This window comes from Elgaria multicarinata, chromosome 1 (assembly GCF_023053635.1).
Source record: "Elgaria multicarinata webbii isolate HBS135686 ecotype San Diego chromosome 1, rElgMul1.1.pri, whole genome shotgun sequence".
Taxonomy (NCBI): domain Eukaryota; kingdom Metazoa; phylum Chordata; class Lepidosauria; order Squamata; family Anguidae; genus Elgaria; species Elgaria multicarinata.
In genome coordinates, this window is record NC_086171.1 from 76,333,468 (window position 1) to 76,350,447 (window position 16,980).

The 16,980-nt window shown below is 39.7% G+C and overlaps 1 protein-coding gene across 6 annotated transcripts in view; it reads left to right on the plus strand.

Moving 5' to 3' along the window:
- Positions 1-16,980, plus strand: part of TNS3 (tensin 3) — a 315,310-nt gene that overhangs the window by 145,815 nt on the left and 152,515 nt on the right. For 5 of the 6 annotated variants that reach the window (XM_063130602.1, XM_063130576.1, XM_063130593.1 and 2 more), the window contains one exon: positions 3,449-3,486. In XM_063130602.1, the coding sequence (XP_062986672.1) occupies positions 3,449-3,486 (38 nt within the window). Of the gene's footprint in view, positions 1-3,213; positions 3,269-3,448; positions 3,487-16,980 lie in introns of those variants that run through there. The other variant, XM_063130611.1, reaches the window with a different exon arrangement.

Sequence of the window (16,980 nt, forward strand, 5' to 3'; positions counted from 1 at the left end):
TCTGTAATTATGCTTTCTCCTGTAAATATTATTCTAGTTGATGCGTTACAAAAATATGCTGTAGTTGTCAAATGTGTTTTGTTAATCACCTTGCTGTCGGACTGAAGAACTATGGATCTGTTTTTTAAAGAGCTGAAGTTGACTTTCCTGAAGAAGTCAGGTCTGGCATTAAATGGGGACTGTAAACTTTGTGGAGTGCTGAGAGGTGTTGGAGGTTGTCTGATACTTGGAGGTATTTATTCTCTGAGCACACTGTCTATACCAGCTGAAGCTATATATAGGCTTTTGGTCTACAGGTTCGCAAGAAATTAAATGTGCAAGGGGCTGAAGGGAGTGGGCTGGCACGAAGAAGGCATGTAGTTTTAAGAAAAGCTGCAGATAAATGGATGTGGAAATTGCTTATCTTGCGTAAAACTTGTCAAGTGTTAAATTGCTCAGCTAGGCTTATTCTGGAACCTAGCACTAATGAAGGATTCATGTACTAAACTGGGTAGAGCAATGGAGCTATAACTAAAGAACAATAATTCACTGCTAGAGAAATATACTTGAGATATATATGAAAATAATCCAATGTCTGTTTATTGATCCTAGCTCAGCTTAGCTCACTGCATCTAACCATATTTCCTTAGGGCCGCAGCCAAACATGTGTCTCTGGAAAATTCTAGATTAGAATCCTCTACCTGGTTTTTCCAGAAGTAGAGCTGTAAGAAAGAGAGGCGTGTGAAATGGATCAATGTGTATTTTCAAGCCTGTCACCTTTTCTCTATTTGAGTATAGTCCATCAGTTTGATGGTTGGCACCATAAGCCTTTTGCATCCTCCTGCCTGAGATGGCAGGATGATAGTGGTGGTTTTCTAGTACCACAGTATATGGCTGATGGCTTGCTGAGGTGACTTCCTACCTTCTTGGTTCTCCTGAATGTACCATATCCTGGAGAAACGTCAAGTTTTGACTGTTGTCCAGGAATATGTTAAATCCCTTGGATGTATGCATGGGATGGGAGGGGTTTGGGAGAACTGTTCACCATGCAAAAAGGAAAGAAAATGCTAGATAGGTCACATTGTGGTGAACATTTAAAAAGAAAAGAAAAAAGAGCATGTATACTGGGCTGTAGGTTCATTAGAAAGTCTGTGATTTAATATGCTGGGAAAAGAGAGACTAGTAAGGTAGCAATTCTCAAATGATGTTCCAGGGCACACTATTGTGCCATGAAGTAACTGTTGTCGAAGTAACTCTTAAGAGTGTTGCAACAAATGAATGGAATAAGTAAAGGCTCTCAGGAACCCAATGTACTACGGACGGAGGAAGCTGCCCACTGAATGATTCACTGTGCTGGCCTTGCCCCGCCTTCCAATCCGAGGCTAGAACTGGGACCCTTTGGTTTGGGGCGCTGCTTCCCCATGTGGCGAGCTATCAGAACTGAAGCTTTGAACACCTTCCTGGCTGTGAAGTATTTTCAAGCATTTGGTTGTCTCCGCCCACCTAGGTTGGCTGTACTTTTGCATGGGACCCTGCCTGAGCACAAGGTCTTTCTAGCTCTGGGGTGTGTTTGTATGTCCCTGTCCTCTCCCCAGCTCTAACTCTCTGGATCAACTCCTGGTTCCTAATTCCTGGATTCAGGCTCTTCGTTGACAGTTGGGTCATGGGTCATTCTGCCATGTCTTTGCACTAGGTGTGATTGGATCACTCAGTCACTCCTTATGCAGAGAAGTTATCAATCTTTAGATGAGACTGCCCATTACATCTCTATGAATCACTGCTTTCTACCAATAATGTGGCATTTCCAAATTGTGGCATGTGCAGTAATCCACAGGGTTTCCTCCAAGGACAGTTAATTTTTACATTTGCATGTTTTTCAAATATGTATTTTTGGCTGTAAGTGTGAAGTGTATTTCTAATTTAATTCAGAAAAAGATTCAGTTATCAGAATCTTGGGAAATACTGATGTAATAGTAGCAAATGGAAGTATTGTCACATCTCTGGTTTTGAAGAGCTGGGGATTTATCCTGGACAATATTTTTAAACGCATGTCTCAGACAGGAAATAAATTCATCTCTTTTCTGTCTTGGCAATTATTTTTAATGCTTCCTATTTCAAATTATATATTTATTTGTTATATAAGAAAATTTATGTGCTGCTTCTTGGCCCTAAAAAGCACCTCCCCAAAATAGCTTATAATAATATAATTAAAACACAATAAAATCATTACATATTTTGCAGATATGATGTGTTTCCAGCTGGATTATAGAATGGCCATCATTGTTACACCCTGAACCTTAGCTTGATCAAGCCAGGTTATTCTTACATTCCTGTGACATGTATGGAGAGGTCCACACATCCTTGGTTCTATTTATTTTTAATGTTATTTAATTTATTTATTATTGCATTTGTATCCCGCCTTTTTTCCTCCAAGGAACCCAAGGTGGCGTACATAATACTCCTCCTCTCCATTTTCTCCTCACAACAAACAACAACCCTGTGAGGTGGGTTGGGCTGAGAGTCTGTGACTGGCCCAAAGTCACCCAGTGGGTTTCCGTGGCCAAGTGGGGACTCAAAACTGGATCTCCCAACTCCCAGTCCAACACTTTAGCCATTACACCACACTGGCTGTGTAGTTCTATGTAGTCAGCTAACCACTCCATGAGTATTGGTTGGGTATAGTACTGCAAATATTTGGCTCTACTAATTTATCATTTTTATCTGCTGTTGCTGCAACCTACCAGTCATTTCCAGTATCAATTCGTGGGTTCCTTTTGGGAAATTATGTATATATATATTTAAAATGATCTGCAGACTCTGGTCTTTATCAGCTGAGTCATACTCTTCTTATCTAGAATAAGAATTGCAGAGGATTTACTTTTTAACTTCATACTTAGATGCAGTGTCCTGAGTATTGTGAAAGCAATTTTAGTTTTGGAGTGAGCCATATGATTGCACCAGTCATGGTCACTTGAGAGTTAGGGAAACCTTGTGACTCATTTTGGGCTTCAGGAAAACTAAAGACCACAGACTGGGTGGTTTTTAAGTGCTTCATTAGAAACTAATTTCAGTATCATTGCCTTTGCTGTTATGCCAGCATAGCCATATGCCATATGTTAGGATTTTTCTTAAAAAACACTGGGTAATAGGGGATCAGGCAATTATAATGTTAGCTAATTGATTTGAAATATTAATATTAAATAAGAGAAAGCACCCAGAGAAGGAGCAAAAGAATTCTGGAATACAGCATTACAGTATATTAATATGATCAACAGTACAGATGAAAAAGGTAGGATTTGATTGTATCATATTATTAAACTTGTTTTTCATTCATAGAGATGGGTGGGGATATATCCAAGGAAAGAGAGCTTAGAGAGTTGAATGTAGAATGGAGATCTAAGGAGGCTTATTGTATTGGTGATATTTTCCTTGCTTAAACCCATTTTTTCTTTGATTTTTTTCTCTCTAGTTTGCAAATATGCTTGCCACAAGAAATGTGAAGCAAAGGTAAGTTCTTGCTTTTTAAAAGGTTAAAAATGTTGGCCTGGATCCAAAGAAGTTTGCAGCAGATATATGTGCCCAAGGGCTTTTAGGTGTTCTGTTTTTCAGTATATCAGAAGTAACTCTAGAACAGAGAGAGCAGGTGTAGTGTAGCATAGTTCAGGAGGGGAGATCGTGGTTCAGATACATGAGGAAACCATGTACACCACCTTGACTTTGGAGGAAGGATTGGATTAAAAAGGTAATAAATGAATAACTAAAAGATCAGGACTTCTTAATAGTTAAGATCAGCTAATCATTTTTAATGGATTCTTTGGAAGTTGACTTGATTCTTTGTAAGCTGCCCAGGAAACTTGTTTAAGGGCTGTGTATAGAATTAATGAATTGCAGTACAAGACTTCGAAACTTTTAAGAAAAACGAATACTGCAGTCCTAAACACAATGAGTTGATTAACGTGATTTACCACTAACCATGGTGTAGTGCTACATGGATGAACCTGCATGAACCTGAGCAAGGCACCAGGATCACATGCTCCCCCGCCCCTCTCCCTCTTCTCACATGTCTGAGAAGATGATTTTGTTCACTTTTGCAGGATCCTGGCTTAGTGTGATATTCAAACCAGGGATCCTGGTTTTAAACAAACTCTGGTTAGCTTAATAAACCAGCTTCTGAACCCATGGTTTGAAGTTGGCTTGTTCAGCAACTGAACTTAGGGAACAGTCCTATGCACGTTTAGAAAGAAAAAAAGCCCTAAAAGTCCCTGCATCCCCCAGTTAGCATGAGTTTGTTTTAAACTTGGATCCCTGGTCTGAACATAATGCAAACCAGGATTCTTTAAAGGTGAAATTAAACTTTTCCATATGAACATATGGAAGGCGAAGAGGAGAGGGGAAGCTTGGGATCCTCCCATATGTACCTTCCTGGACCCTAAGATCATCTTTAGAGGTCCTTTTCTGTGAGCCCCTGTCCCAGGAAGTGAAGTGGGTGGCTACCAGGAAGAGGTCCCTTTCTGCTATGGCATCCTAGTTGTGGAATGAGCTCCCTAGGTTCACCTGGCGCCTATGTTGTATTCCTTTTGGTGCCAGGGAAATAACTTTTTATTTTCCCAGTATTTTAGCATCCTAATCTTTTTTAGCTCTGCTGTTTTAAATCTGTATTTTAAATTTCTACGTTGCTGCTAGTTTTATTATGGTTGTACTTCTGTGTTGTAGATTTAAGCTTCCATATTTTAAAACTTATTGTGTACCTTGTGGTTTTAATTTTTCTGAACTGCCCAAACAGCTTTGGCTACCAGGAGACATGGAAATGAAATAAATAAGTAAATAAATAATAACATTTTGCCAGGGATCTTTAAAAGTGAAACTAAATTCTGCCACAAAATGATGGGAGTGGGGAGTGCATAAGTGGGGATCTTAACTGAGAACGTAGCCTATGAGAAGGGTTATCTCTTCTGTCCCCTTGAGCTGTGATCTCGCCCCACAATTTAGGCTTGAAAAAAGCCTCCCAGTTGGCTCCAATGGGAGCTTTTTTTTTTTGAGCCACATTGCCATGGTGGAGGGCCATCTCTGTGTGTGTGTGTGTAATGTGTAACGGCTCAGCCCACTGCATACATGGCTAGCTAGGAGGGAAAGTGTTCCCCTGTCTGTAAAAGTGAGCCAGCCGTGCTCAAAACCATGGTTGACTGTTGTGTGTGAAGCATCCCACTTACTCCCAGGCAAACTTCATTAACTGCTGCAAACATGTGCTTGAAATCCATTCTAAGATAGGAACCTCAAATTTTTCATTTTAATCAATTTGTAATTTTAAAGAAAGTCTACTTAGGGAGCAATCCTATGCATGTTTAGACTGAAAAGAAGTCCTACAATTCCCAACATTCCCCAGCTAGCCAAGCATGCTGTGGAATGCTGGGAGTTGAAGTACTTTTTTTCTGTCTTAACATTATTATTATTATTATTATTATTATTATTATTATTATTATTATTATTATTTACATGTTTATACTGCCCAATAGCCTAAGCTCTCTGGGCAGTTTACAACTAAAATCATAAAATCCAGATTAAAACTTTAAAATCACATAAACCCAGAATAAATTACAGTCCAAGGAAGACTTGTTTAAAAAGATATGTTTTTAGGAGGTGTTTAAAAGTTATTACGTTTTCCACCTCCTGAAGCTCATGAGGGAGGGTTTTCCAGAGGCTGGGTGCCACTACGGAGAAGGCAAGTTCTTCATGTATAGGGTTCCTCCCTTCATCAATAAGTATCTTTCACAAGTCCAGGATACCTGGTTTTAGAGAATATATCGAAGGATACAATCCTATACCTATTTACCAGAGAGTAAACCCCATTGAGATTAATGGGAACGGACATATATAGGATTGCACTGTAAGACTCTTAAAGTACAGTCCTATACACATCTATTCTTAAATTCCATTGATTTCATTGGGGCTTGTTCCCAGCTGAGCGCAGGATTGCAGCCCCATTAATGATTATTCTAATGCTAAAGGAAAACAGTATTTTTGTCTTCAAGCCTTTTAATCTGTCTTGTTACACTTCTCATCTTTTGGTCTCCCACCCGCGCTTCTAGATATCTTTTATATGTTTCTTCTACACTTTGTGTGTATTTCTCTGGACGCAACACCTCTAGCAAAGGTCTGCTTTATGATTTGAGAAACATCCTTGTAAATGGATTTTATTTCTCTCTGTGTGTGTATTGGATGTTTTGGAAATAGTGTAAACTGTTTCAGAGAGTTGGGACAAAAGCAACTTTCAGCTTCAGTGGTTATTCTTTGTCTCTGTTGTTGTTGTTGGTTTGAACCATAAACAATGATTGGGGAGTTTATAAGAACAGAGTATTTTTACTGTCTTCGGCCCTATTCAACATTTCTTACATGGGAATCTGAACTTGATATTGTAATGGTGTAATAATTCCATGCCTGCATGTCAAAGCAAACATGTTTGTTAGTATCAGTGGGTGGCAGGGGTATATTCTGACATGTTGCAGCAGTCTTAATGTTGCAGGGTGGTAAGACGGGAAGCCCAGATTTGGATGATGCTATACTGTCTTTGAAAGACTGACATGCCATTGTAACCAGAAAGATCTGGTTTAATGGAATAAAGTAAATAAGTGCCTACGAAGTATTTAGAGACTTGGAAATACAAACAGGGAAAACTTAATTGCTGCAAGAAGAATGGCAGGGGGTGGGTGGGTGAGTGGGGGGATGGATTTGTGATGAAATTTCAGAAGACTGGGCTAAGTTGATGCTTGCACATATATTCCTTGGCATGTTGCAACCACTAATGTTTGTGATTTAGTAGAGGATGTCTTTTCTTCTGAGCAGTGGTGCAGAGGTGTCTCCATTGTTCGAAGACAAGGCATTGAAACAAATGGTTTTTTTATCACCTCTGCTTTAAATGTTTCCCGCATGGGGGAACTAACTGGGGGTACAGCCAGTTGCCTGTATTCTCTGGTTTTGCTGTGGATCAAGTATTCCAGTAAGCCTATGCGGCAGGGCCTTGCTATTTACTGTTTTACTCTGTACAGCACCATGTACATTGATGGTGCTATATAAATAAATAAATAATAATAATAATTATTTCAGGAAGTTAAGAGACGTTATTGTTCAGTTTTCTGTGTTGCTGGAATATAAGTCTGACCAGCTGCCCACATAACTGGAGTTGCCATGGAGGAAGTTCTTCAAAATTTCCATCCAAATGTGATACGCAGGGGATCATCAGACGGGGGTGGGGGTGGGGGAAATCACATTTCCCTACCATTGCTTCCCCCCTCCCCCGCTGCTGTTCTGCAATACTTCCTCTTCCTTCACATGGAAGACAATCACAGAGAAGAACGAGGAAGTAATGTGCTCCAAAGCTGCCAAAGTTGGCCCCATTCATAGCAAAAGGGGAAAAAAGAGGCAGGGGTGGCATCAATGGGGAAGAGATGAGGTGAATTTAACATTCATTCCCAGGCAATGAAAAAGGATAGCATTGGGGGGGGGGGCAGGAGGAACTGGAGAAAGGGAAGGGCATTTCCTTTTTACCTTCTCTCACACAGAGTTCCTCCCCCTCTGCTCAGCTAACTTCAATCGGGAAGGTGGGGTTCAGCCCCACATCCAGCTGCAAAGCGAATCGTACTTCTGGGACGGCAGCTTCCTCTTTCTTTTACACACTGAAGAGGAAGTAAACAAAGGTTACGTGGGTGTTTTATGCTTTCCCTGCACCCAGCAGGAAATGGTGGCATGTTTCGCTTTGGAAAAACTATGTTGGATTTAAGGAGTCTTTTTTGTTGCATGAAGATGGCTAGAAAAGGGCAGGAGGCATGTGGGAGGCAGACGACGTCATAAGAGGGACCCGAGAAAATCTGTGAGTGCCCTGTAATGTGTGTGCAATAAAACGCTTGTCTGATGGAGCTCAAAGCCTCAATATTTTTTAAAATTTATTTATTTATTTATTCATTTTATTTAAAACATTTTAAAAAATCAATGCAAGTAAATGTCTGTTGGGTTCTGGAGGATGTTCTTCAGTATTTCCATCTAAATATGATACAAAACTTCAACATTTATTTATTTATTATTTATAAGCATTTTAAAAAAATTGATGCAAATAAAAGTCCTTTGGGTTCTGCATTAATGATCAGTGGCAATTAGCCTAAGCTATTACCCTTAAACGTTTGACATCCTAGGCCAGCTTTCCCCAATCTAGTGCGATCCAGATGTGTTGGCTGGGGATGCTGGGAGTTGTAGGCCAACACATCTGGAGGGCACCAGGTTGGGGAAAAGTGGCCTAGGTACTGATACATGTGTGTTTTCCTAGCAGCTACCACTCAGATGTTCAATCCTGGCCCAAATGTTTACATTTTCTAATGGAACTGGGTAGCATCTGGGAACCCTTTTCAGCCTAGGCTTTATGAAACTATTTTTAGAGTGCAATCTTTTACATGTCTAATCAGAAATAAGTGTCACTAATGGATATTACTCCCAGGAAAGTAGGTATAGGATTGCACTGTTAATGTTAGTAAAATATGTACTTACAAGGTAGATATACTGGCTCTGTTCAGAAGACACCTTAAACCACGACGCTTAAGGCTTTTGGCTTAAGCACTGTGGTTAAAGCTGTGGTTTAAGGTGTCTTCTGAACAGTCCCACAGTTTTAATCGTCGTATCAAATTGTTTTGCACTTGGATATTACATTTTCTCTCATACACAGACACATACAGAGTAAACACGTTTCGCTGTAGTGAGAATAATATAACAGTACGCATAAAAGGAATGGTGGAAAGCAATTACAAAAACAGGTAAAATTAAGTGAGACAATAAATAAAACAGAGGGTCCGTTATGAGAATTATGTCTCTTGCATCTCTGCATGCAGTCAGGTTGGGAGTGGATGTCAAGTTTTGTGCTTTCTCTTGGCTCTTTTGCCCATACTCCCTCATTGTGCATAGAAATTGGTGCCCACCTCTATGCCAGGTGAAGGAAGCAGGAGGGAGGGGAAGTATGTGAGCCGTAGACCCAGTCTCAGAACACTGTATGGCTGGTGGGTATTGGAAAGAAGAAACAGCCCCACCATTGCATTTAAAAAAAAAATTTTTTTTTGGAGAATACATATATACTACTTCAAATGCTAAAAAGCATGAGTTTTAAAAACACAAAATGGTATGCTCTATTTGTCTAGTGGGACAACCGTAGAAAGGAGTGCAGTGGTTATTCCCAAACATATATCATTGAAGATGCCAAGTTGCTATTTTCAGCTCAGCCCTGAAGACTGAAGAAGGGGGCATTAATGAAAATTAAGAATCTACAAATTCAGACCAGATGTCAGGAAGCGGTTTTTCATCCGGACGGCAACAAATATGTAGATCAGTATCTTGGACAGGGTTGTTGAGACAAAAAGCAGTGCAGGCTAATACAATCCTAAGAGAAATGAAGCCCTGAGTGAATTCAATATCCTTTTAGTGTTAGTTTCATATCCACCACTGCTGATGGTTACTGCATTTTAAAGATGGCTATATCAAAGTACTCTGTTTTCTGTGGGGGGAAAAGGCACATATAATTGTTCCTAAAATTTCCTTTTTACAAATTCTTTTTATTGTAGGCCATTAATGGGCCTGCGTTAGTTTTTATGGTAGATGTTTCAATTGGATGTGTCTTTGTTCTGACATACATAGCTAATTAGTTCCTTATGAAGGACCAATCTCTAATGCTTAATCTCTCTCTTAATTGGCTTTTCCCCCCAGTATGGTCTTAGGCTGTTCATTCTATATTGCTGTTTTTCGAATGTACGGCTTAAGTGAAAAAGCTGTTTTTTTGTCTATACTTCCATTCTGATTTACCCGTTCCTGCCCCCCCCCCCAATTATCAAGGAATGTACAGAATATAGTGTGCTTAAAACACCTGAGGCAGTTTTGGATGGCCACAAAACTAGAAACCTGAAGAACATTGATGTGTGTGTATAAGGACTGCAGAAACACTATTATAAAATCTTATGTAAAAATGTTTCTTGTTTGAGTTGCTTCGTAACTAGAACTCCAGCCATAACAAGACTTGCCTTTATTACTTTTCCAGATCTCTTCATTCTAGTGAGGTGAATCATAATGCTGAATATTTTGGATTAGACCAAAATAAGTAGGATAGGAAGGGGGGAAAGGGTTTTGGTCACTTAAGCCATCTGGAAGATTTAGATAATGAAAAGGGGTTTGCTCCACTCTTATGGATGGCTAGACATATGAATCAGTGGGTAAGTGGGTACCAGGATTAAGCGCTGAACAATTCCTGTGCATATGGTTCAATAACATGTCTGCCCTTTTCATGTGTGAAGCATAATATGGGTATGTGGGGCTAATTTTTTTATGTCTAAAGGGGCCCACAGTTGACAAGAACCAGTGCTGGCCCTACCATGAGGCAGAGTGAGGCAATTGCCTCAGGCAGCAAATTTTGGGTGTCATAAAAGGGCAACAAATTGATAATTATTTACTTCGTTATTAGTGTATTTCTATTGCCAGGGAAGGGGAGAGATGCTTATGGGTTTTTCTGCTGCATGTACTAAAATTACTTGGCTGGATTTGGATACTATGCCCTTTGATTTTTTTGATTTTTTTTTGGAAGGGGGCACCATATGCTGCTCTGCTTCAGGCAACAAAATGTCTTGGGCTGCCCCAACAGGAACCCTATTCCAATTTAGCGTCTTGTGCTTTATTGTCCAAAGGACTTTTCCCCAATTTGGCTTACTTCTGCCTGATAAACAGGCTTCTCAAAAGTTTGCTATCATTCCAGATCTATAACGGAGGCTAAAAGATAGTAACACCTATCAGAGTATGTTCATGACTAAAGTCTCCCACTGGTGTGCAAATGTTATGCAGATATACTTCAACTTGCCCTTCATATGCATTTTAGTAACAGAGACGTTGCCTTTCTCCTGGTCTGTTTAAATCTTACATTCTTCCACGACCTTCTCGTGCAGCCTGGACTCACAGTTACGCCAAAGAGGAAACACTGTCAACCTCCCCATAGTAGCAGGGAGGGTGAGGGTTGGAGTGGAAAGACCTATGCTGAATTTTGCAACTAAGAATCAAGTGTCTGAATTTGCTTTTGTTTTTCCTCCTCCCTCCCAATCCCCTTTCTTTTTGTGTCATGTCTTTTAGATTGTAAGCCTGTGGGCAGAGACTGTCTTAAGAAATATTTTTGTAAGCCGCCTCGAGAGACTTTTTGGCTAAAGGGTGGGATAAAAGTACTATAATAAATAAATAAATATGATCAGAACTCCTCATCCATGCTTGTAGCTCTGTCTGTGAGTGCAGAGGAGATCCACAGCATCCTATGCCACCCCAGTTGCTGTGTAGGGGTCATAGGATTGCTTTGCCTGGCACCTAGATCCTTTTCATATTTACTGCATATAAAACCAAAGTCTTTCCTATCCTCTACTTGTGCCTATGATTTTTTTTGGTACCAAAATGCAAGATTTTATATTTATCTCTGTTGAATTGCATCTTCGTAGTTTCGGCCAAGATCATGGGTTCTGGACTGTAAGCATTCATATTAAAATACAGTGGCAGTGAAAAAGTAACTACTGTGAAGAGAAGCTGTATAAAACAGCTTTTAGAGAGAAACTGTGTGTGTGTTTATTCGTTCAGTCGTTTCCGACTCTTCGTGACTTCATGGACCAGCCCACGCCAGAGCTTTCTGTCGGCCGTTGCCACCCCTAGCTCCCCCAAGGTCAAGTCTGTCACCTCCAGAATATCATCCATCCATCTTGCCCTTGGTCGGCCCCTCTTCCTTTTGCCTTCCACTTTCCCTAGCATCAGCCTCTTCTCCAGGGTATCCTGTCTTCTCATTATGTGGCCAAAGTACTTCAGTTTTGCCTTTAATACCATTCCCTCAAGTGAGCAGTCTGGCTTTATTTCCTGGAGTATGGACTGGTTTGATCTTCTTGCAGTCCAAGGCACTCTCAAAATTTTCCTCCAACACCCCAGTTCAAAAGCATCTATCTTCCTTCGCTCAGCTTTCCTTATGGTCCAGCTCTCGCAGCCATAGGTTACTACGGGGAATACCATTGCTTTAACTATGCGGACCTTTGTTGTCAGTGTGGTGTCTCTGCTCTTAACTATTTTATCAAGATTTGTCATTGCTCTCCTCCCAAGAAGTCAACGTCTTCTGATTTCCTGGCTGCAGTCAGCGTCTGCAGTAATCTTTGCGCCCAGAAATACAAAGTCTGTCACTGCCTCCACGTTTTCTCCCTCTATTTGCCAGTTGTCAATCAAGCTGGTTGCCATAATCTTGGTTTTTTTGAGGTTTAACTGCAACCCAGCTTTTGCACTTTCTTCTTTCACCTTTGTCATAAAGCTCCTCAGCTCCTCCTCGCTTTCAGCCATCAAAGTGGTGTCATCTGCATATCTGAGATTGTTAATGTTTCTTCCTGCGATTTTAACTCCAGCCTTGGATTTGTCAAGCCCAGCACGTCGCATGATGTGTTCTGCATACAAGTTGAATAGGTAAGGTGAGAGTGTACAGCCCTGCCGTACTCCTTTCCCAATCTTAAAGCAGTCCGTTGTTCCGTGGTCTGTTCTTACCGTTGCTACTTGTTTGTTATACAGATTCCTCAGGAGGCAGACAAGATGACTTGGTATCCCCATACCACCAAGAACTTGCCACAGTTTGTTATGATCCACACAGTCAAAGGGTTTAGAATAGTCAATAAAACAGAAATAGATGTTTTTCTGGAACTCCCTGGCTTTCTCCATTATCCAGCGGATATTGGCAATTTGGTCTCTAGTTCCTCTGCCTTTTCTAAACCCAGCTTGTACATCTGGCAATTCTCGCTCCATGAATTGCTGGAGTCTACCTTGCAGGATCTTGAGCATTACCTTGCTGGCATGTGAAATAAGTGCCACTGTCCAATAGTTTGAACATTCTTTAGTGTTTCCCTTTTTTGGTATGGGGATATAAGTTGATTTTTTCCAGTCTGATGGCCATTCTTGTGTTTTCCAAATTTGCTGGCATATGGCATGCATCACCTTGACAGCATCATCTTGCAATATTTTAAACAGTTCAGCTGGGATACCGTCGTCTCCTGCTGCCTTGTTATTAGCAATGCTTCTTAAGGCCCATTCAACCTCACTCTTCAGGATGTCTGGCTCTAACTCACTGACCACACCGTCTGAGCTATCCCCGATATTATTATCCTTCCTATACAGATCTTCCGTATATTCTTGCCACCTTTTCTTGATCTCTTCTGTTTCTGTTAGGTCCTTGCCATCTTTGTTTTTGATCATACCCATTTTTGCCTGGAATTTACCTCCGATGTTTCTAATTTTCTGGAAGAGGTCTCTTGTCCTTCCTATTCTATTGTCTTCTTCCACTTCCACACATTGCTTGTTTAAAAATAATTCCTTATCTCTTCTGGCTAACCTCTGGAATTTTGCATTTAATTGGGCATATCTCCCCCTATCACTGTTGCCTTTTGCTTTCCTTCTTTCTTGGGCTACTTCCAGTGTCTCAGCAGACAGCCATCTTGCCTTCTTGGTTTTCTTTTTCTTTGGGATGTTTTTTGTTGCCACCTCTTGGACAATGTTGCGAACTTCTGTCCATAGTTCTTCCGGGACCATATCTACTAAATCTAGTCCCTTAAATCTATTCTTCACTTCCACTGCATATTCATTAGGAATATTAGTGAGCTCATATCTAACTGATCTGTGGGTCTTTCCTATTCTCTTCAGTTTGATTCTAAATTGTGCAATAAGAAGTTCGTGATCTGAACTACAGTCAGCTCCAGGTCTTGTTTTTACTGTCTGTATAGATAGAAAAGCTTATTATTAGCTGAGGCTACTATTGTTAATCATTAGTACAATGTTTTGGCTTTTAATTTGTCATTGTTAAATAAGTTATTACTCTTTTTTAACTTTTGGGAGACAGGGAAAAAGTACCAGGATTCTTCAACATATTACAGGGGTTCCTCGACCCAAAAAAAGCATGGAAAAGTGAGCTATAGTCGTGTTAGAAAATGGAAGAAATTAGTTCTTTTGGCTTCATACCTAGTACGTAAACCCATTTTTACAATAACCAGTCAGTGGGTAGAACTACTCTCTGAGTTGTTAAGAGAGAAAGGTATAATCATATCATATGTGGTTAGAAATATGAAGTGGAAGTGTTGGCCTTGTGCACTAAAGCAGCTCACTTAAATCTGAAAATACTTAACAGTATAGCACATAAATTTATTTTAATTATGGGCAGGCTCAATATAGTTTGCCTCCTGCCTTTTCTCTCTTTTCAAGAAGTCTAGACACCTTAGCAGAGTACAGATTAAATCAGAGCTCTGGGATATGCTATTAATGACCTGAAATCCTCCTTCAGGCTGACTTCCTGCCTTGTTGAAAGTCGATTTAGCAGAGCCACTGCCAGACCAAACAAATTTATTACCTCAGAATCCTGAGGTTTATTTTACTTTCTATACAGATAGCACAGATTTATAATGTGTCTCCAGTGGCTCCTGATTTTAAGGCATTGGCCAAACTGTCCATTATTTTTTTAAAAAGTAAAATAAGTCAGCATGATGTCAATATGAAAATCCTTTGTTCGTATTATGGGACACATTTTCTGAAACCAGTTTTTGGGGATGTTTTTATTTCCCCTCTCCCTTTTTTCCTCATACCCTTCCAAATTGATTGCTGACTAAAGGGAGATGATCAAACATTTTAATATTACTTGTGTTCTCCACAGAGATGATCTGGTTTTAGTTATGAAGGTTATTCATACCATCCAGAAAGAAGAAATGAAATCACAAAATGAAAAATCATTTGTGTTTAAAAAACACCCCAAATCTGAACTAAAATAAAAATGCCAAAAATGAAAGTAGGAAAGGATACAGAGGGCAGAGGACCCAGACTGTGATAGTTTTCTAGGCAGGGATCAAGTAATTTATGACCCACTGTTTCTTGCTTTGCTCAAAACTAAGTGTGGTAAATTCAACATATCTCCTTGGCTAGCCCTGTTTTATGTTCTGTTCTGTGCAGCGTGGGTGGTATCAGTAATCTGCTATAATTTTTGCTCCACTGACTCTCTGATGCCCTTTGCACAGGAAGTTGTCCACCGTTGTTTCAGAGATATTAGCTGTTTAGAAACTGTACTGTATTCTGAAGCTGTAAACTGTATTGATGTGGAAATACCATACCTTTTTATGCCCTCAATAATTCTATTAATCCTTTTTCTAAAATTAGTAGCTCTTTCCTTCTTTATCTAAATTCTTGCATTTTGTGTTCCTTAATGTATGGTCATGTCTACATCTTGCAATTTAAAAAACCCAAACCAAACATTTATTTTTACGTTTAGTTTAAGCATATAAATATTTCTGAAAGTCTTCACTTCAAAAATGTATTGAAAGATAAGGTAGTAGTCAGTAGATTCTGGCTTTAATAGCGTTCTGGTGTAAATAGGCTGATATTTCATTAGGTAGAAATAAATGGTCTGATTCTTTAGTATCATACTATGTACTGAAGTTGCCAGATTTCATATAGCAGTGCAACACCTTGAGAACTACTTTCCTATACTTCCTTCCCATGCCACCATCACAACGTTTGGCAAACCAGAACTATGTAGAAAGCACCGGCTGGACTGCTGAGGACCAGCAGAATGGTCCAACTATGTATTTTTGGGGCCCTCAAATGTTATCACAGCAGTATGGAGCGAGGCCACAGTGAAGTGGCTCAGTGAACATGTGCAGAGGTTGATAGTTCCTTCTTCAAGTGGAATGTGTGGGCCTAGCCTCGATCAGGTCTCCTGTGAACACCTGCATGTAGCAGTTGAACAACCCCCTGGAAGAAATATAATTAATAACTAAAGTAAATATATCTTGTTTCCCCATCAGAATATAATACACAACTCAAAAGAACCAGATATTCCTGCTGTGGGATGGTATGCCTCAAATGTAGCGATAGCCATTTCTCTTTTTCTGTGTAATATAAAAAGTTCAAACATTTTTATGTATGGGAGGATGGAAAAGTTATGTTTTCATGGATTCAGGTTCTTTAATCACACCTGAGAACTTTACCATTTTCCTACGGATCTGTGGAGCTAGAAGAAGCACTAGCTAACCTTCATCAATCTTGATTCCATACCAAATGCACTTGATTGAGATTGGATTATTATTTAGATTTTACTCAATGCATTATACACTTCTACCTCTGTTTTATTAGGAAAGCAGTAGAGTTATAGGTATAACTGTAAGGCGTCTCAGTCTGTCAACAAGAATGTTGTGTATATGTTTTTCAAGTTCTGTCTTTTGACTTTGTATGACTAATAATGCTACAAGATTCTGCAACAGATTAGCATGGCGGCCCCTCTGGAAATCACCCCAGTTCTGTTTCAGAATTAAAAGCGCTGTACAAAGTATTTGAATTGGGTTGTTAGTGCCTTGCCACATTCCAAGTTACAAGAAACCAGTAGAATATTTGAAAGTAGATACTGCTGATTTGGGGTTATTGTACTTCAGGATTCTGTGAAGATTTTCAAGAATTTGATCAATGCACATATGAGTTTTATTTTACATGCAAGTTTCATTTTCTTTTTTCTTAATGAGGTGTTTGGGAGTTTCAGAAAATGGTAGAAGGGTGGGGGAAGTGGTCCTACTAGAGAAAGATGTAATTGAAATGCTGTTAGCTTTAACTCAAAGTTTACTTCTCTGTTTGCCAGAAGATTTGGTGCACTCTCTGATCCAGTGGTCAGAAGTCCAAACGGTTACAAAACTTGTGTATTTGTGCTGGTATCAGTCAAAGAAAATAGCTTTTGGTTGCCCCCAGGAGCAGAGAAGTGATGTAATATTAGCCATCATTTATCTGCAAAATATTTTTCTCTACTTTGGATTTAGTGTCAGTGTAATGAACTGTTCAGTGAATGAGTCCTCTGACTAAATATGAAACAGGGGGTGTAGAGTGACATAAGAATATAAAATGGCTTTTAATGCACATAAAGCCTGCATTGTTTAAAAGTATAGAAGTGTCATGCTGAAGGTCATG